This window comes from Acipenser ruthenus, chromosome 9 (genome assembly GCF_902713425.1).
Source record: "Acipenser ruthenus chromosome 9, fAciRut3.2 maternal haplotype, whole genome shotgun sequence".
Taxonomy (NCBI): Eukaryota; Metazoa; Chordata; class Actinopteri; order Acipenseriformes; family Acipenseridae; genus Acipenser; species Acipenser ruthenus.
In genome coordinates this window covers 58060093-58078192 of record NC_081197.1, presented here as the reverse complement: position 1 = coordinate 58078192, position 18100 = coordinate 58060093, and the positions used below count along the sequence as shown (strand labels likewise).

The window sequence follows — 18100 nt, the reverse complement described above, 5'->3', positions numbered from 1 at the left end:
CAGGTCAAAAAAGTACTGAAAGTTATTTCAAGTGATCCGGACAGATAGGAAACAGCACAGCAGTGTTCAATACAGTGTTCTGGCACATCCGTATTACTGCAGGTAGAGGGCAGCAGTCTCGTGGGATCCGCATGTCGGCCATGGCGATGACACGGAGAGGTAGGGAAGAGGGTGTGTGTGCTTTCCCTCTCTCTGAGTGGCTGAGGGGCGGGCCTTGGGAGACTGCTCGGCCCATAAGAACTGGCTTGGTGATGCACTCGGGTGGCCGGGTTGGGGAAAGTACAGTGTCGCTGGCGGAAGAGGCCAGCGTGAAATAAGGAGCAGGCGAGCCCGACTGAGGGGACAGCCTTCTGTAAAAATAATTTTTAAAAAAAATAAAAGAAATAATTACGTACCCGAGGGGACGTGTATAGATATACGGGGAACCCTGGCCAACCCCAGTGTATAAGCACAGCGGAGTGTAGGACGGAGACCTGTGCTGACCGGCTTAGCGGCAGTGGGGGCACTGCATAAGCAGCACTTTTGTTTGTAGTTTTATTTTCCCTTTTTCTTTCGCCTTCTGTTTTCATTATTATTTTTGAGCACTTGAAGGTGCACGGACTGGGATACCTGTGTTGGTAACCCCGTGGTCCTGGTTTACTGTCGGCAGTATCCAGACCACGGACAACAGCGCCCTCTGCGGGCTAAAGTAAATAAAACAAGTAATAAGAAAAATAAATAAATCTGGGCACCTGTGCGGTGTTTCCAAATAAAATCTTCTGTCTCCTGTGTCAGTGAATACCCTCACCCTTCCACACAGGGTAACTTTCTTTTCATTCATATTACAACAACTTTTGTGATGAAAAAAACACAAGTCAAACAGAATTTTAAAGCAAACAACAAGAATGAAAGCACAGTTGCGGAATGAGAGTTGGGCACAACCCGCTCACTTCTGAACAGAAAACCATGCACACGGCTTCTCTTCTTAGTCAAGAAGCAGAACTAAACAAAACTCTTTAATTGAATTAATGCAATCTTACAGGTAAGTCATTGTATACAGCAGAGGCATGAAGAATGTGTCTGTAATCAGGGCATTGAAAACATATGGGGCTAACATTAGTTAGAAAAAAATCACCATTTTAATATTGAAAAATAACAATTATAAATGTTTTTAGTGTCACAATAGCAACAGTACTATAACTAGATATAGCTTAACATAAAGTAGTTACAGTTTTGACTGTTAATAATGCTAATAACAAATACACATTTAACAGGAATTAGCATGCTTCATTATAAGGAATAGAGATAACTGAATGCAGCCTTAATACAGGACATTGGCCTATTAAATAACAATAAAGTGACATTATTTAAATTGCTTTTTTAAGGGGATGATAACAATTTATCCTGTACCTATAGAATGAAATTCATTCACATTATATGTATGCACAGCATATATGCTTGCTCTTAGTATTAAGCAGACATATAGAAACTCAGGGAATCACTATGTTAAAGAACATATGCACATCATTCATGAGTTTGTTTTCAGCACATGGGGCTGCCAGTTCTAGCCTTGGTTCTCACAGTATCAAGAAAACACATACCTTTAGCAAGGTGCTATGAATGTGACAGTATAAGCACATGAACAAATAACAACGCTTTTGATTTTCTGACAAACTACACCACCCACTCAATACATCGCAGGTTTCAGAGTCCAATATAAATCCACTATATATTGAGGGCCGCAATATAGTGAGGGACCCATAGAAAAACAAATAGGCAAACAAATACTGTACAACCACTCCCTCGTTTTATCGGAGGTGTCTGGTGTCAAAATAAGTCCTCTACACAACACGCTTTTTCTCATTTTTCATATAAAAAGCAGCACAATTCGTACAGCAGAGTGCAATTGCTTCCCATCAACGTCAGTCTCCTCTCTCAATTAATTTCATGAGACTTCCTCTCCTTTCTCAAATGCACAAACCTGCTGCATTGAAAGAATCCATTCCCAACATAGGAGGCTTGTTGCTAGGGAGCTGACGTCACTGCCTTGTGACTTTTGCTAGTGCATTGCTGCCACAAGTGAACACCTCGTTGGCTAAAATAAAAACCACTTCAGCAAGTAGATATTTAATTTGCATTGTGTTATTGTGCAATATGTGTGTATATGATAACAGTACGATATTAATGCTTTATTTTTAATTGTTTTGTATATTGTTGTTTGTGGTGTGCAGTACGAAAAAAAACAAAGAGTAATTCTAAGTGTATATCTATATTGCAGCTAAGGCATGCGCAGTTAGACAGTAAAAATGGGGAGCCAACTCCAGGACCGCGATATATCCGAATCCGCAGTATAGCGACGGGCAATATAACGAGGGGAGGGTGTATATATACAAATAAAATCCCATGGGGAGCATCCATATTAAACAAAAGCATTCTTCAGAAAATACACCCCCCCCCCCCCCCCCCCTCAAAAAACAAACAAAAAAAACAAACATTGTAGGCAGGCAGGTTCTCTTCATGACATTTCCCAAATAATACCTACAGGAACTGACAACAATGAATGGCAGTAATGCTCTTTCTATTCTTCGAGCGCAGACTATCTTCTGTTAATACTGCTACAGAAGTATGGGTATCCCTTATGCAGCACTGAAACCTGGATGTAAGACTAAGTTGAATAGTTATTATAGCTACAGAAGCAACATGTGTACTCAGTTTGTAGACTAATGATGAAACATAAACAGTATGTGTATAGTTGTTTGTTAATGACTGTCCTGGCAACATGGGTCTCATTACACATAGTGGAGTCTCTTCTCACTGTTTGCATTAAACTTTGAGCGACCTTTCCAGCAGCTGAGAAGCAGTTTAACATTGAAGTATCTTGGCACTAGACCAGGTGTTCATTTACTGCATCCAACTGTGATTACATTATGGAAGAGACTGATCTTAACTACAGGGAGCACTGCAAGGTAAATATATACTGAGAATTCCCACATTCATTAGATCAGAGATGAAATAAACAGCTACTCAGTAGAGAAAGCTCATGTACAGTGCTTGAAAAAAATCAATTCAAAGACAAACATGTGTCATGTGTAAATTGGAGTGTTCTTCACAGGACTGGTGAATCCCGCAAGTGGAATTCATGACATTTCTAATATAGTCAAACTCATTTAGTATTGTTATCACTCCCAGCTTATTCTCATCACATTGAAATGTTCCCGCCACAATATAATGGGAGTGAATGGGAACAAGTTCCTGATAATATCACGTGGGTTAATGTCACACTCTGCTTAATATCAAGGAAATATAACGGTCATACACTTGATTTCCGCCCACTCGATATCACTTCAACATGCCTGCATCCACTGGCCTGTATTTTGATACATTCTGTATACACTGTACTCGACAGCCTTGTGGTCACATGATAACCCAGCTTGACTCGTGGAGATTGTGAGTTCAGTGGGTTTTGTTTACCATTGCAGATTAAAATGAAGTCTCTGAAACTAAAAGATTTAAACTTCACGACTGCTCTATCCGAGAAAGGAGAGAAAAACAAATAAACAAACTAACATTTTCTTCACAGCCGTCAACGATATTAAAAATTCTTAAAAACAGGAATTCAGTTTTGAGTGCCTATCACAACTCTCGGGTGACTTCTACCCCTAAAAGCATACATACAGGAGGACTTTGAAGAGAACCGGTTTAAATGTGTACGTGGTCGTTTGGTTTATTAGGTTATTGATGATCTGCTGATAACGTCACTCTGCTTATTGTCATGCTCCGTCCCTTTGAAGTGTGTTAAGTGGGTTCAGCTGTATATCACTGCATCGCCCTGTTGCTGGTCTGATTCATTGACAATGGACAGCAGATATGACAGACATGGAAACAAGGCTCATGAAGGCACTCATTGGGAGGGTTTCCGTATCCAGGATTGCACAATTGTCTGACGTCTCTCATGAAGCAAACAGTTTTTTTTTTCTTTTCAATACATTGACGTTTCCATCATCGCTTTCCTTATACCACAGTATTATTGTGATGTATGGTCCTTCGTGAAGTTCTTGAACAAAAAAAAGAAAATCTTCATTATTATTTTTTAATAACATTATATTAAAATTAGGAACGATTTGTTAAAATTGACTTTTTTTTTCTTATAGTCAGAGTCAAATATAAGAACAAGATGACATGAATAAAGACGGAATTTTGTAAGTGTATATATATATATATATATATATATATATATATATATATATATATATAGATATAGTATATGACAGTTAACTAATAAAACATACATGCAGTCTTTGTTATACATTAACTCGTGATGGTGAAATGTTAAACGTGTATCCATTATCAGTTGTGTGCTGTAATGCACTGTCTCTGTCTCTGGGGTGCTCCGTGGTGGAAGGAGGTTCAGTAACCCTCAGTGTAGGTTAAACACAATGTCATGTATATAGGGTGTAATGAATATAGGGTGGGAAGTGTATCTGGTTCATGAGGATCATGTGAAAATAATAATAATAATAATAATAATAATAATAATAATAATAATAATAATAATAATAATAATAATAATAATAATAATAATTGACATACCTCAGATATTTTCTCATCATTGCTATTCCAAGACAGACCACAACAATAACACCACAGCAAGATACTACCACAAGAGGTATGACTATGTGGTTCTGTGGGGTATCTTGAGTACTGGGAGAATCTAAAAAAAAAAAAATTACAAATACAGGAATTAGTTTGCTAATTAGGAATTATTTATAGTCCGTGATCTGCAATAATCAGCAAGGTCTAGTCTGACACCCAGTAATCAGTAATAAACAATTTAGACATGTTTTCTTCTAATATAAATGTAAATAACCCCAGGGCATTACCCATAGCTGGATTCATATTTAAAGAGTATTAAAATCACTGTTTACATGATTCAGATATGTCTTATTATCTGATACGTGATAATACATTGATAATGTAACCTGCTTTATAATAATACACGTTCACTTCTCTCTCAATCAGTTATTCAAATAATAAAAGCAAATAAAACAATCCCAGTGGGAATGTATTTCCTGTATTTCACTGTGTTTACAGCTGTCTGTGGTTTATTGTAATACAACAGTCTCTTGGCTATTTAATACATACTTTTCTATGCTTAACAGTCAGGTAATTAACCGTCCTTCTCCACTGGATAGTAGTACTGTACTTGACTGTCTATTTTTTGGAAATGTTTTTATAAGTGACATCTTCGGCTGTAGAATTCTATTTGTTGAAAATGTAATCAGCATTGCATTCAGAACAGCATTCCAGCACAAACATTCAATGATAAGGACCATGTTGTGCTTCTAGTTTAGGTTCATAAATGTGTTCCCTGTCCCAAATATGATTTGAGGGTTTTACCCAATATAGCCTAATTTCCATCCTTAATAACATTTTTCAAATGAGCAATTCATCCGATTTCAGTTATCCAGTAATAAATCGGACATATCCTTCAGGTAAATGTCTTGTGGCCACTGATCATTTATTTTTTGCTTTTTCAAGGTTTACATTTTTTAAATTATTTTTAAATCCAAAACAAGAAAAAAAAAAAGCATATTAAAATCATAACCCATCCATATGTGCAATGGAGCAAGAAGGGTCATGATAAAATGCTTGCTAAAAACTACTCTGAGACAAAACAATTACAAAGAAGGAAAACAAAAAAACTGTCAGCCTTACTTAATGTTTGAGAAAGATTGACGTGCAGCCTCTTGTTTTCTACAATGCAGGTGAGAGTGGAGTCCTGGGAGATATTGGCAGCTAGTGTGCTGGTGACGTTGTAGCGACCAGTAGACTCATCCAGCACACTCTGTTGCGGCTTAGGGTTCCAGGGCAGTGGCTGGTTATCCAGGAGCCAGTGAATGGTGGCTTCTGGGAATCCTCCAGTGGCAGTGCAGGTGTAGTGCCCCCTAGGCTGTTCACTTGGGACTTGCAGCACCGGAGACGTGTAGTTAGCTGGAACCAGAAAGTGGAAATAATGCAATGGAACAGACACTAATAATCAGATGTGACTGGGAGAATCATATAACAGTTTAATCTCTTATCATCCTGAAACCAAAGTGTTTGTGAGTTTTTCTGAACAAGACGAGGTTTGAAGCAGCGTTTTTATTTTCAGAAAAGGTGACAAGGTGGACTCATCTTTAGGGGATCCCATTCTGCTGCAATTATAAAAACCACCAACAAGAACAAACGTCTTTCATTGCAGTCATTTGAAATGATGGATTTGCTTGACTCGACCACTGCCATTAAGGCAGTTAAAACACTGAAATAAACAACACAAGTACAATTACAGTAAATGTACGCGGTATAAGTACAAGAACATAATATGTTTATTAAATATAATTATATACCTGGGAATTAACTATTGGAATTCCCTAGGGTAAGTGTTCGGTATGTAGGCTCTTGTATCTCTAACTTGCCCATCGAGGCATCTATGCTAATATTTCTGACCACTAGATGTCCCCACTCCATAAGAAATAACTTATAAGTACAATTGTTACAGTTGTTATGTATTTATTTATTCCAGTCAACATGCTAAACCGTCACTTTTGTTTTAAATAAATAAAAAAAACATATATTCAAAACTTACCAGCTACAAGCAAAGAAACATCATCCCGAGTTATATCCGGGCTACCATGGTGACATTCATATGTTTTCTCATCCTTTACAGATAGTTGGGAAAGAAGGAGAGAGCAGGTACTGTTTTCTCTGACGAACAGCTTGGTTCTGTTGTGATACATTCTATCCTGGTATGACCTGGATGCCTCTCCATTAATAAAGGCATCTACCACTGTTTCTTGTATTTGCCAGTAGAGGTACAGTTGATCCGGGTTGATCGGTGACATGCAGGGACAGGGCAGCATCACTGCCTCTCCAATAATTCCAATGATGGGGCTGTTCACACAAGCTGTACCAACAGTAAAGAAAAGTACCGTTATTCATCGTACACGTGCATGTCCATCAGAAACGTGCTCCACTATAATAGCTCACTAATAACATCGTAGGCATTTGAGATATTGGATGGGACCTGTTCACAAAGAGTCAGTTAAAATAAAAGATGCATGTTATTAATAAAAGAGAGCTTGATATTCATGAAGCTTTTCCAGGCTATTTTTGGTGGCAAATGACAACTGTCTGGAATGGTTTCATAATTATAACACTTGATTTAACAGTATCATTCTCCTCTATATATTAAAATAAAACAGCATAGACAGACAGACAGACAGACAGATAGACAGACAGATGCACACACACACACACACACACACACACACACACACACACACACACACACATTTTCAATATACTGTATGCTTGCTGTTATTGTTCTCTCTCCTTTGTTCCTCTCTCTAAACTCTGAGGTGTTGGTTTTGTATTAAATGTCAAATATGTATGTGGGGGCATACACGTGAAGCCTGTAGACTTTCACTTCTCTTGTTAACTGCGATTGAAACCCACAATGCTGTTTGAAATAGTAAAAACCAGAGGAAGTGGCCGGTCTTCAAATGGAAATGTGCTGAGAGTGCGATCCTGCTATCAAGGTTCACACTGAAATCCGCATAGATACTGATTGCCTTACTTGTTCTGTTTTTTCTTATAGGGATATCTGCCACCAGACCAGTTATTCTACAGAAACCTGGTAATAAAATGAGCAATAATTTAATTTCCAGGACAATAAATCTGATTGAACCAATACGCATTACTTTGTTCTGTCAGTATTTGATTGCCCGTAATCAGTGTTTACTGTACAGTAACACTGCTGCCACGTCACTTGTGTATGAAACACTCTTATACTCTGATGTCTGAGGAAGTGCAATAGAAATGAGATGACTGCTGTTGGAGACTCGCTCCTTGTAAACAGCAACAACACCAATAATCTTGTATTTATATATTGAGCCTTTCACAGCTGAAGCTGCCCAACAGTACTTTAAATAAACACCTAAGAAGCCACTCACTTTTATTTAAAAGCTATTTTTTTAATTAAAAGTGATTAAGACTGAAACCAAATACCAAAAAAAAATATTTTAAAATGGTTAAATAATGTCTATTGACATTTCCTTATACAAGGTCAGTTACTTACCTACAGTAAAAAGGCTAGCAAGGAGACAGAAAGCTGAGAGGAGATTTCTGGCCCTGTAAAAGAATAATATATATATATATACATATATATGAATATACCGATCCACCATGCCCTGAACTGTGCTGTATTTCACCAAGGGTCAATTAGAATTACATTTTGAAACATCACTATGATAACAGTTATGTTAATATAATAATACTGTTAAATACCAATGTCCAATATGAATCTGCATGTAAACAGAGATTGTTCATTTGTATTGGCCCTTGTCAAAGCAAGGAATGCATTCACTAAGCCTCAGAGGAGCATTGCCTGTGTGAAAGGATGTGAGTCATTCAGAAATGTGGTCCACAAGACAGTGTACATATACTCAAAACATGAACCCTGCATTCATCCGATTGAAAAACTAATACTAATATTATCTGTAACTATGAGGAAAGTTCTGTTCATAAACATCCTGCTGGGAAGACTGCAGTCTTTAGAAATGCTAATACTGGGATCGCACTGGGGAATCAGACACATTGATTAAATCTAAAAAAAATTATATTGAAAAAAATAGAAATAACTATCAACTGGTCACGCTTTATTTTAAGGGCTACCTTATAGTTTGAAAAACCTTGTTTATTGTAAGCTAAGGGTTATATATGAAGATCTTTCTAAACTAATGTCACAGGCAGTGCTGTGTGATGCAATGCTGTTACGGATTCTGTTCCCTGTCGGTGAAATGAGGTTAAAAGCTCTACAAGCACCCAGCTCTTCTGCATTGTGGTTAAGACGCCCGCTCATACAAACCTGATTTAATATGCTAAACATTACTACAGTAACAATTTGAACCGATTCCAAATATTGAAATTGATAAATGATAATCCATAGGGCTCTGATCTTTGCAATTTTAGCTGGCCTGTTATTTATTAACTAACAACAGAAACATAAATAATGTGTAAGAACATGTTTATTAGCTGGTTGTTAATAGTTAATAGTTGGTCCTTATTTTCCTGGCAACATAGACACAAAACATCTGGGCTGCTTTAGAGTGGATTTCCACTGGTGCCAAAACTACTGGAGAGTTTGCCAAAGCAACTGCAGATGTGATTTACAAACTTAAATGACTTTGAACTAAACAAACTGAATAACATTGTGCATGGATAAAAACAAGGACATGTAATGTCAAACATACCGTGGCTTTTTCATGTTGCTCTTCTCTGTTACACCGCTTTGTGAAATTTCTAGATGCCAGCCGGACAACACAAAGGAATCATTCTGCCTGAGATAGTCTGGAAATCCCCATCAAAGGTCTTGAGAAAAAAAAAAAAAAACGAGAGTAAAACAATACTGGTGCTTCCTCCCTCTACCCATGTGAAACAGTCCGCTCTCACTCTGAAGTGTGGGCTTTTCACTGCTGATTTCCTCACTTAAACTAACTCCACCTCTCAAATGCAGATAGGAAGTGCCTGTGACACTCCCACTGCATTCCAAACGATAACGGTGTAAGGGAAGAGGGTGTGTTTTTGTGTAAACAGGTAAATATAAATGTCAAATTTTTTATGCTTCATCACATTCTTCAAAGTTAAATGACCTGTATTTACTGTATGCATTAAGATCAAAGCACATCTAGGTCAACAGCTTTTAAAAGTGAATTATGCCACCATTACTGCTCGTAATGCTGTTTGGCAGGGATGTTAGTGCCATCGAGATATATGTTTCACGTCTCTAGATCAAATGTTTTTTATGTGAGAGGTCATCAAATATTTGAACCGAAATGGCTCCCAGATCAGACCAATGGCATAAAAGTACCAGTAACTTTTCTATTGTTAATGCTATAGTAAAATGCTACAGTTTTTTTTGGAGGCTGGCATAATTGGTGAGGAACTTTTTTCAGTGGCCAACACACATCAACTTCAGCTCCAGCAAACTCCTCACTCGGAGCTCAATCAGCTGCTGTTCACCTGGTAGAAGTTCATACAGCTGTCCACTGCTACTTGACTCACAAGTATCCTCATTGAAACTCCCTATGGAGCAAGCCATCTGGAAAGAAGAGAAGACAATCAGCAGTTCATAGCTCTGAATTCTTGAGTCTGTGTCACATTGAGTATATGCTCCATTACATAGGAGTATAATTACATTTTATACCAGTTTTCCATCCCAATAGTCAACACATGATGCAGCATCAGCACACTGCACTGTGGGTAGCATTAGAGGTGTCCTGTACATGTTTCTACAGGCTGACTGAAACCTCTACCCTCTCCTCACTGTGGGTAACATTAGTGGTGTCCTGTACATGTTTCTACATACTGACTGAATCCTCTACCCTCTCCTCACTGTGGGTAACATTAAAGGTGTCCTGTACATGTTTCTACATACTGACTGAATCCTCTACCCTCTCCTCACTGTGGGTAACATTAGTGGTGTCCTATACATGTTTCTACAGGCTGACTGAACCCTCTACCCTCTCCTCACTGTGGGTAACATTAGAGGTGTCCTGTACATGTTTCTACAGGCTGTCTGAACCCTCTACCCTCTCCTCACTGTGGGTAACATTAGTGGTGTCCTGTACATGTTTCTACAGGCTGACTGAACCCTCTACCCTCTCCTCACTGTGGGTAACATTAGTGGTGTCCTGTACATGTTTCTACAGGCTGACTGAATCCTCTACCCTCTCCTCACTGTGGGTAACATTAGTAGTGTCCTATACATGTTTCTACATGCTGACTGAATCCTCGTCCCTCTTCCTCTCAAAGTTGTTTAACCTTTCCTGTCATATCTAAATTAACCACCCATGAAACTACAATGTCACAATGTAATGAATACTTTCTGATTCAATCAAGATCCCAGGCTGATTTTTGGTACAAACTTCAAGCATGGTGTGAACTTCAGTATCCAGCCTTGATTTTGAGGTCAACCAATTGAGGTCAACATTCAACAATTCTGTTTGACATTGCATATAAAAGAATGGGATATTTGGATGGAGCACAAAACAAGCTTTCCAGCATTAGTTTACTTTTTACAGTAGCATTACAAATAAAAAAAAAGTGATTGGTACTTTTATGTCATTGGTCTGAGCTGGGAACCATTTCAGATAAAATATTTGGTGACCTTTTACATAAAAACCATTTGCCCTAGAGGTGTGAAACTTGGGGAAATCCTATATCTTTATGACACCAACATCCCTGCCAAACAGCCTCAAAAGTGGAAGAGGTCAGGTCAGAGACCTTCCTGAAGTGATTGATTTGTCATGGACTGACCCACAAGCCACTAAGTTAGTCATACTTATTCATCAGAATAACATTAAAAAATGTATTTCCTTGGATGTCTTTTTTTCAATCTTGAAATGTTAAGAACATACAAAACATTTGGGGATGAGAAAAGGCCATTCTGCCCATCAAGGCCTGTGAAGCGGATAGCACATGGTTGTGCTGTTCCTATTTTAAAGTTGTCAGTGTAAGCAGGCCCTTGATGAATATGACCAACACTAAAGAGTAAGCCTGTAAGCCTCTACTTCAGTATTTGTTTGATCAAGGTGTTCCTGTTCTGGTGCACAGGTCACTATTTGTTACAACCCTTAAATAAACATTAGATGAATCTAAAGTAAGGCTCATGCTGTTATAGTTATTTTTTTAATACATGTTTGCTGTTTATTTTTTAATAAGCTTAAAGGAGGTTTGGTGGTCCAGTGATTATAGAAAAGGGCTTCATACCAAGAGGTTCCCGGTTAAAATCTAGGCTCAGCCACTGAATCACTGTGTGTGACCCTGAACAAGTCACTTAACCTCCTTGTGCTCCGTCCTTTGGATGAAACCAAGGTTCTATTGTAAGTGACTCTGGAGCAGCAGTTGTTGATGCATATTTCACACCCTAGTCACTTTGGTAAAAGCGTCTGCTAAATTACTAATTATTATTGTTATTATTATTGTTAATAATAATAATAATAATAATAATAATAATAATAATAATAATAATAATAATAATAATAATAATTCCTCCAAGGACATTACTGGTGACTAATGGTGTAGTCCTAAATCTTAAAAGTTCCGGAATGCCATTTAAAATATTGCCTTTTCTAAAACAAATGATATGAATTGAGGTAACATTTAATATGTAATGCATGCGACTTACAGGCTGCTCCCCCTTGATCAGTACTGATAGATGGGCGGTTTTCCAGAAAATGTGGCTTGTTTTGAAAGCATCCAGTGGGTAAGTGTTGACTTTGGTGCTTTGGTTATTTTTTGCCTATTTTTATCTTGCATGTTTTTTTTTTTCTATTCCTTTCAATTATGAGGTCATCACCAGTGCGGAACTTCAATCACCACGATGCCCTGTATGTCCTCCCAGTCTTTTTTCTGGAGCTGTGCATTCAATAAAATTACCAGTCACACACACGCTCACTTATTTTCTGTTCGGCACCAATTTAAGAACTGTATTAGTACAATTACAATTGGTTTTGAATTTATTTTGAAAGGCTATCTACCACAAGTTCTGAAAAATTACATTTTACACTACATTCTGAATATCTTTTTTGTTTCTAGACCTGCTGCATTTGATCTCATCAGATAAAAAAAAACAAAAACAAAAACAGCGGTTCTGGTACTGTAAGTTAAGAGAGATCGATATAGTTTGTAATAGAAGTCCTTAATGTTCTCTTCATTCCATCACAAGGACGACTGACTGAAATCAGAGCGGTCGGGCGCCATATAAGCATTTTCATAACAAACTGGTAAAGATTCTTAAGTTAATTCTTGTCAATGTTCTGCCTATAGAAAAAAAGGACCAGAATGGCTCAACTACACCACTGCTGGTGACAGAGTGAGCTATACCATATTCCTTATTTTTCTGTTATCAAAGAAGCAATTATTCAGTAGTTTTCAGTTTTGTTTAAACAACAAAGACACAATCAGTATGTATGTTTATCTGTCTGTCTGTAATTATTGCAGGGCTTTTTAAAAACATTTTTTATATTATTGGCTTGTGTATCTATGGAAAATGCCCTCTGTATTCCCCTGCCATTGTTACATTTATTCACTTGAAAGACTCTCTGTTTATCCCCTACATTTCCCTTAGAGGAGGGACATTTCTTTGCACAACATGTCTCATCAAAAATGAAAAATAATTGCACAGAATGTTGAATCTGTTGGTGTCAGTCATTACTAGGTATGAGTTCTGCATTCATAAATGGTTTTTGTGTTCTGTGCACTTTATCAAATATAGATGTTATTTTCTTTTTTTTTACATTCCTCAAAGGGGCAACAATATAGCCAATATACAATAGATATACAGTTAAATAGCCGGGTCACATTTATGTCTTATACTGCTGCTCACAACTTGCATCACAGAAAAGGGTTACTTCTGCACTCCCTTACATCACAAGTGTAACCTTCCCTCAAGCGTTTGCATGCCCAGTAGAACTGTGACTTTCTATAGAGGTCAGTGTGTATGATTAAATCCAATAACATGTTTTAGTGTATATGTATATGTATTATTGTAGACAGCGCTCCAGATAAGGTTTTGGGTCATTGAGTAATTTACTCTCCAATTTAGACACTATGGGCCTGATTTTCCAAAGTTAGTAAAGGTGTTTACTCATAAGTATGGGCTGTTTTGAGTAAATGTACACATTTTTACATGTTGCAGAGGATGAGAGAACATACCAGATCATAGGACCAGATCATACACTGCTGAACAAATGTGTTCGCTCCAGGGTCACCTTTATGGATGCCACCAATTAACAAGTGTTGAGGCATTATTGGGTTGAAAAGCAAACCCTTTATAATCTTTGTGAATTATTTAAGGCAGATTTGGAAGCTTCCACCAACAGAACACACCCAATTTCAGTTTTGACCAAAGGCAACTTGGCCCTACATTTTGATAGACTAGCACAGATGTCTAATGCTGCAAGGCAGGGTGTATCCCAGTCTTCAGTATGCAAGATCGTTGAAGAGTAAGTAGCAGGGTTCTGAAAGATGTAGCGTTCCACGTCCCCACGTGCTGCTACAACCGTTTAAATAATGTACCTGTAATATAGAGTGACACGTCCCCATGTGCTGCTACAACTGTTTAAATAATGTACCTGTAATATAGAGTGACACGTCCCCACGTGCTGCTACAACTGTGTAAATAATGTACCTGTAATATAGAGTGACACGTCCCCACGTGCTGCTACAACTGTTTTGCATGCTGTAACAGAGGTGTTCTGTTAGTGTGGGTATCCACTGAGAGTCAAGAGAGACACCGAGGGTTTGATGTTGAAACGCAGCTCGAGCGTCCAGGTTTTATTAACAATCGCAGGCAGCTGCAATTGTACGTGGCTGCCACTAGGGTACTAGCAATGGTATCCCTAGTGCAGAAGGATATATACAAACATGTACGTGGTGAAAAGTATAACTAAAACACAGTGGGAAAAACAGCTTCAAAACAAAAGGTGGCCAAGCTCGGGCTGTGCGCTACTCCCACTAAAAGGGAGGTCCTGCACCAGGAACCTTCTCCCTAACACAAACTTAAATAAACTTTAGTGGGATTAAAATCCCCTGAATGAATCCCTACTACAAACACACTGTGGTCCTCGGTCATACACTTGGTTTCCATTCCATAGCTATCCACACAGTCTCTGGTGAACAGAACAGAACAGAACAGAACAGAACAGAACAGAACAGGCAGGTGGCCAGAGTTAATTGAGCATTCATTTGTCAATTCACACCTGGCCACCTGCTGCACATTAAGTTTCAATTAGGCAGACAGGGAGGTCTAACCTCCCGACCCTCCAATCCAGAACACACTTTGTTTTTATAAAAGTTACACTTTTTTATTTACAAACCAAACCAAAATATATTTTATTCAGAAATCCAACCAGAAAGAAGTACACTATTCAAAATGATCTAGACAGCATTCAGAACTGGGCAGACATATGGCAAATGACATTTAATAGAGAAAAGTGTAAGGCACTGCACACAAGCAATAAAAATGTACATTATAAATATCATATGGGAGATACTGAAATTGAAGAAGGAATATATGATAAATACCTAGGAGTTCATCTAGACAATGTGGAGAAGCTATAAAAAAGGCCAACAAGATGCTCTGATATATTGTGAAAAGTGTTGAATTTAAATCAAATGAACTAATGTTAAAAATGTACAATGCATTAGTAAGACCTCATCTAGAATATTGTGTTTAGTTCTGATCACCTCGTAACAAAAAGGATATTGCCGCTCTAGAAAGAGTGCAAAGAAGAGTGACCAGAATTATCCCAGGTTTAAAAGGCATGTCGTATGCAGACAGGCTAAAAGAATTGAATCTATTCAGTCTTGAACAAAGAAGACTACGTGGTGATGTGATTCAAGCATTTAAAATTCTAAAAGGTACTGACAATGTCGACCCAGGGGACTTTTTCGACCTGAAAAAGAAACAAGGACCAGGGGTCACAAATGGAGATTAGATAAAGGGGCATTCAGAACAGAAAATAGGAGGCACTTTTTTACACAGAGAATTGTGAGAGTCTGGAACCAACTCCCCAGTAATGTTGTTGAAGCTGACACCCTGGGATCATTCAAGAAGCTGCTTGATGAGATTCTGGGATCAATAAGCTACTAACAACCAAATGAGCAAGATGGGCCGAATGGCATCCTCTCGTTTGTAAACTTTCTTATGTTCTTATGTTCTTATTTACAGGGACAGGCCTCAGCCCTGCCACATACAGCCATTTTCTCAACAGTAAAGTGCCATTACTATCAATGGAGAATTGCAATGTAAAGAACATTCAGTGTAGGTTACTAACCCTTACTCTAAGTAATTTACCAACTTTGGAAAATCGGGTCCTAAGTGAGTAAAATGTATTTTAGGTGAGTAAAATGCAACATTACCTTGAAGTCATGAGTACTGTTACTAAATACTTACATACTTTAATGCTAACTTACGGGGTATGCATTAACTACAGCCTTACGTTTTAACTGTAATGTTACTTTGAACTACTGTACAAAAACTTACAATAAAAACTTAAACAATTATTCTTATCTGCTTATTATCCCATCACAACACGCATTTCCAGTGCATGGATTCAACCGTATGTTTTTTTCTTTTTTGTTATGAAAACCTGAACTTATTGTTCACGTGTTTCTGGCAATTCCCAGGCAGGCTACAATAAGGTGCCCCGGCATTTCTATGATCCAGTCTCTAGTACCTTATGCAGTATATTCACCACTGAGACGCCGGGAACCAACGAAGTATAAGCAGCTTGATAACAAAATCAACCCAGTACACAGCTCATCTGGAGCGCTGATTATAGATAAACACCTTTTTTAAATTTTGAATTTATCAATAGACTTGGCTTTCTGAGCCCAACATATGTTCAGAAGTTTTAACAAATAGCTTTTAATTGTAGAGACCTGTCAGCTGCCAGATTAACCAAACTATTAAGTGATCTATACAAAATGTGTGCATAATTATGCCAAACAAGCATGTATTTGGGCTGCCAAGGAACTTCCATTGGTAATTTACATTGCCCTCAAATCAATTGTTGAACTCTTATCCAGATCTATTCAGGGGATTTCTGAGGACTTTCCCGTGTGTCTACAGTCTACAGTGTGATCTCATTGACTTTTACACCAGCTAGTGGCAGTCTAATAAAAGAAACATTGAACTACAATATAAAAAAGCTTTGTTACTTTTAGTTTCATTTTCTGTTCTATAATTTCAGCATTAGTATTCGGTGGTGGCTATGCCAAAGTCAGCAAGGAAATTTGATGTAGATGTAGAAATTACACAAAAATGTATGCTTTTACAAAACAAATTGCTGACAAATATACATATGGCAGTTCTGTTTCCAGCAATATCAGCAAGTGAAGCAGAAGGTGCTTGAAAAATAACAAGCGATATTTCTTTCGTCCAACTATAAAACAGTGGTTCAACCCAAGTCCCTTGGAAGAAATCATAATTTTGTGGGAATTATTTATTTACAGATTTAGCAAAACTCTTTTTTTTTGTATTCTGCTGGTGGGATTTGTTCATATGAGCTGACACTGCTGAACTAATCTGTGTGTAAACTAAAAGTACATTTGAAAGGGCATGTGTCATGGAGTAACAATTTAATTACGTTTGGTAATAAAAAAAATTATTCACAAGTTTATTGCCATGTAATTACCGAAAAACAGCACACAACGCATCTGTTATTACAATGAAATAACGTGACTATTCAATCCCTGTAATCTGAAGTGCTAGCAACAACCCCATGAAGATGCTGGCCTCATACACAGAATAATATAAGCAGGTGAGAGACTGAGAATAGACAGTTATTTTATTATAATTATTTCTTTGCCATGATCCATGGCTGACAGCGGTCCTTTTCTTTTTATTTATTTTACCTGTGTTCACAATAAACAGTTTGGATGAATACCGCCTGTGTGAACCTGTTTATTTTCATGGAGCGTTACCATATACAGTATACCAGTGCTGCTGATGCAGTCGGTGGGAAATCTGGGCTTGCTTTGCAAAAAATACTACAAGATCAGTGTTCGAAAGGGAGTCTTTTTATTATTATTATAAAGAGGCAGATTTTCATTCTTGAACGACTGTATATCCATTCAATTTTATGAATAGCAATATGGACGACTTTCGTTAGTTTTAAACAAAATTCATTTTATTACGGCAGTCGGCAAGTACTTTTATGAATAGGGCCCAATGAGTCTGAAAATAAAAAAAAACAGCAGAAATAAATGCAATGACATAAGCAGACCCAACATATCTGCAAACCACACACATGTCATTAAGGAAACCTTTTATTAGTGGTCTGTCTTTGGCTGACTGTAGCTGTTCTGTTCCTTAATGAAAATTAACAAGGGTAACTGTTAAATACGAGAACGAAGCATGTGCTGTTTATTGTGCTGTGTATTATTTCTCTCTCTGAGCCACAGATTTGTACAAAACCAGTGCTTTTCAGGACAGTACAATGCAATGCCCAGCAAGTATAAAGACTGAAAATCCCTTTGCTAGGAGATACACAATGTGCAGATACAATACTACCTG

At 37.7% G+C, this 18100-nt stretch overlaps 1 protein-coding gene across 2 annotated transcripts; it reads right to left on the bottom strand.

Annotated features, from left to right (window-relative positions):
* Nucleotides 1-982: 982 nt before the first annotated feature.
* Nucleotides 983-9462, bottom strand: LOC117405375 (CD276 antigen homolog). 2 transcript variants are annotated; one of them, XM_059030324.1, is made up of 7 exons: nt 9270-9462; nt 8096-8148; nt 7595-7651; nt 6605-6922; nt 5695-5970; nt 4570-4690; nt 983-4033 (listed from the first exon to the last, which is right to left on the bottom strand). In XM_059030324.1, exons 1-7 carry the CDS (start codon nt 9281-9283, stop codon nt 3991-3993), a joined length of 882 nt encoding a protein of 293 aa, XP_058886307.1. In that variant the 5' UTR covers nt 9284-9462; the 3' UTR covers nt 983-3990. The 2 variants fall into 2 exon arrangements, with proteins under 2 accessions (XP_058886307.1, XP_033864270.1); XM_034008379.3 differs by lacking the exon at nt 7595-7651.
* Nucleotides 9463-18100: the final 8638 nt, after the last annotated feature.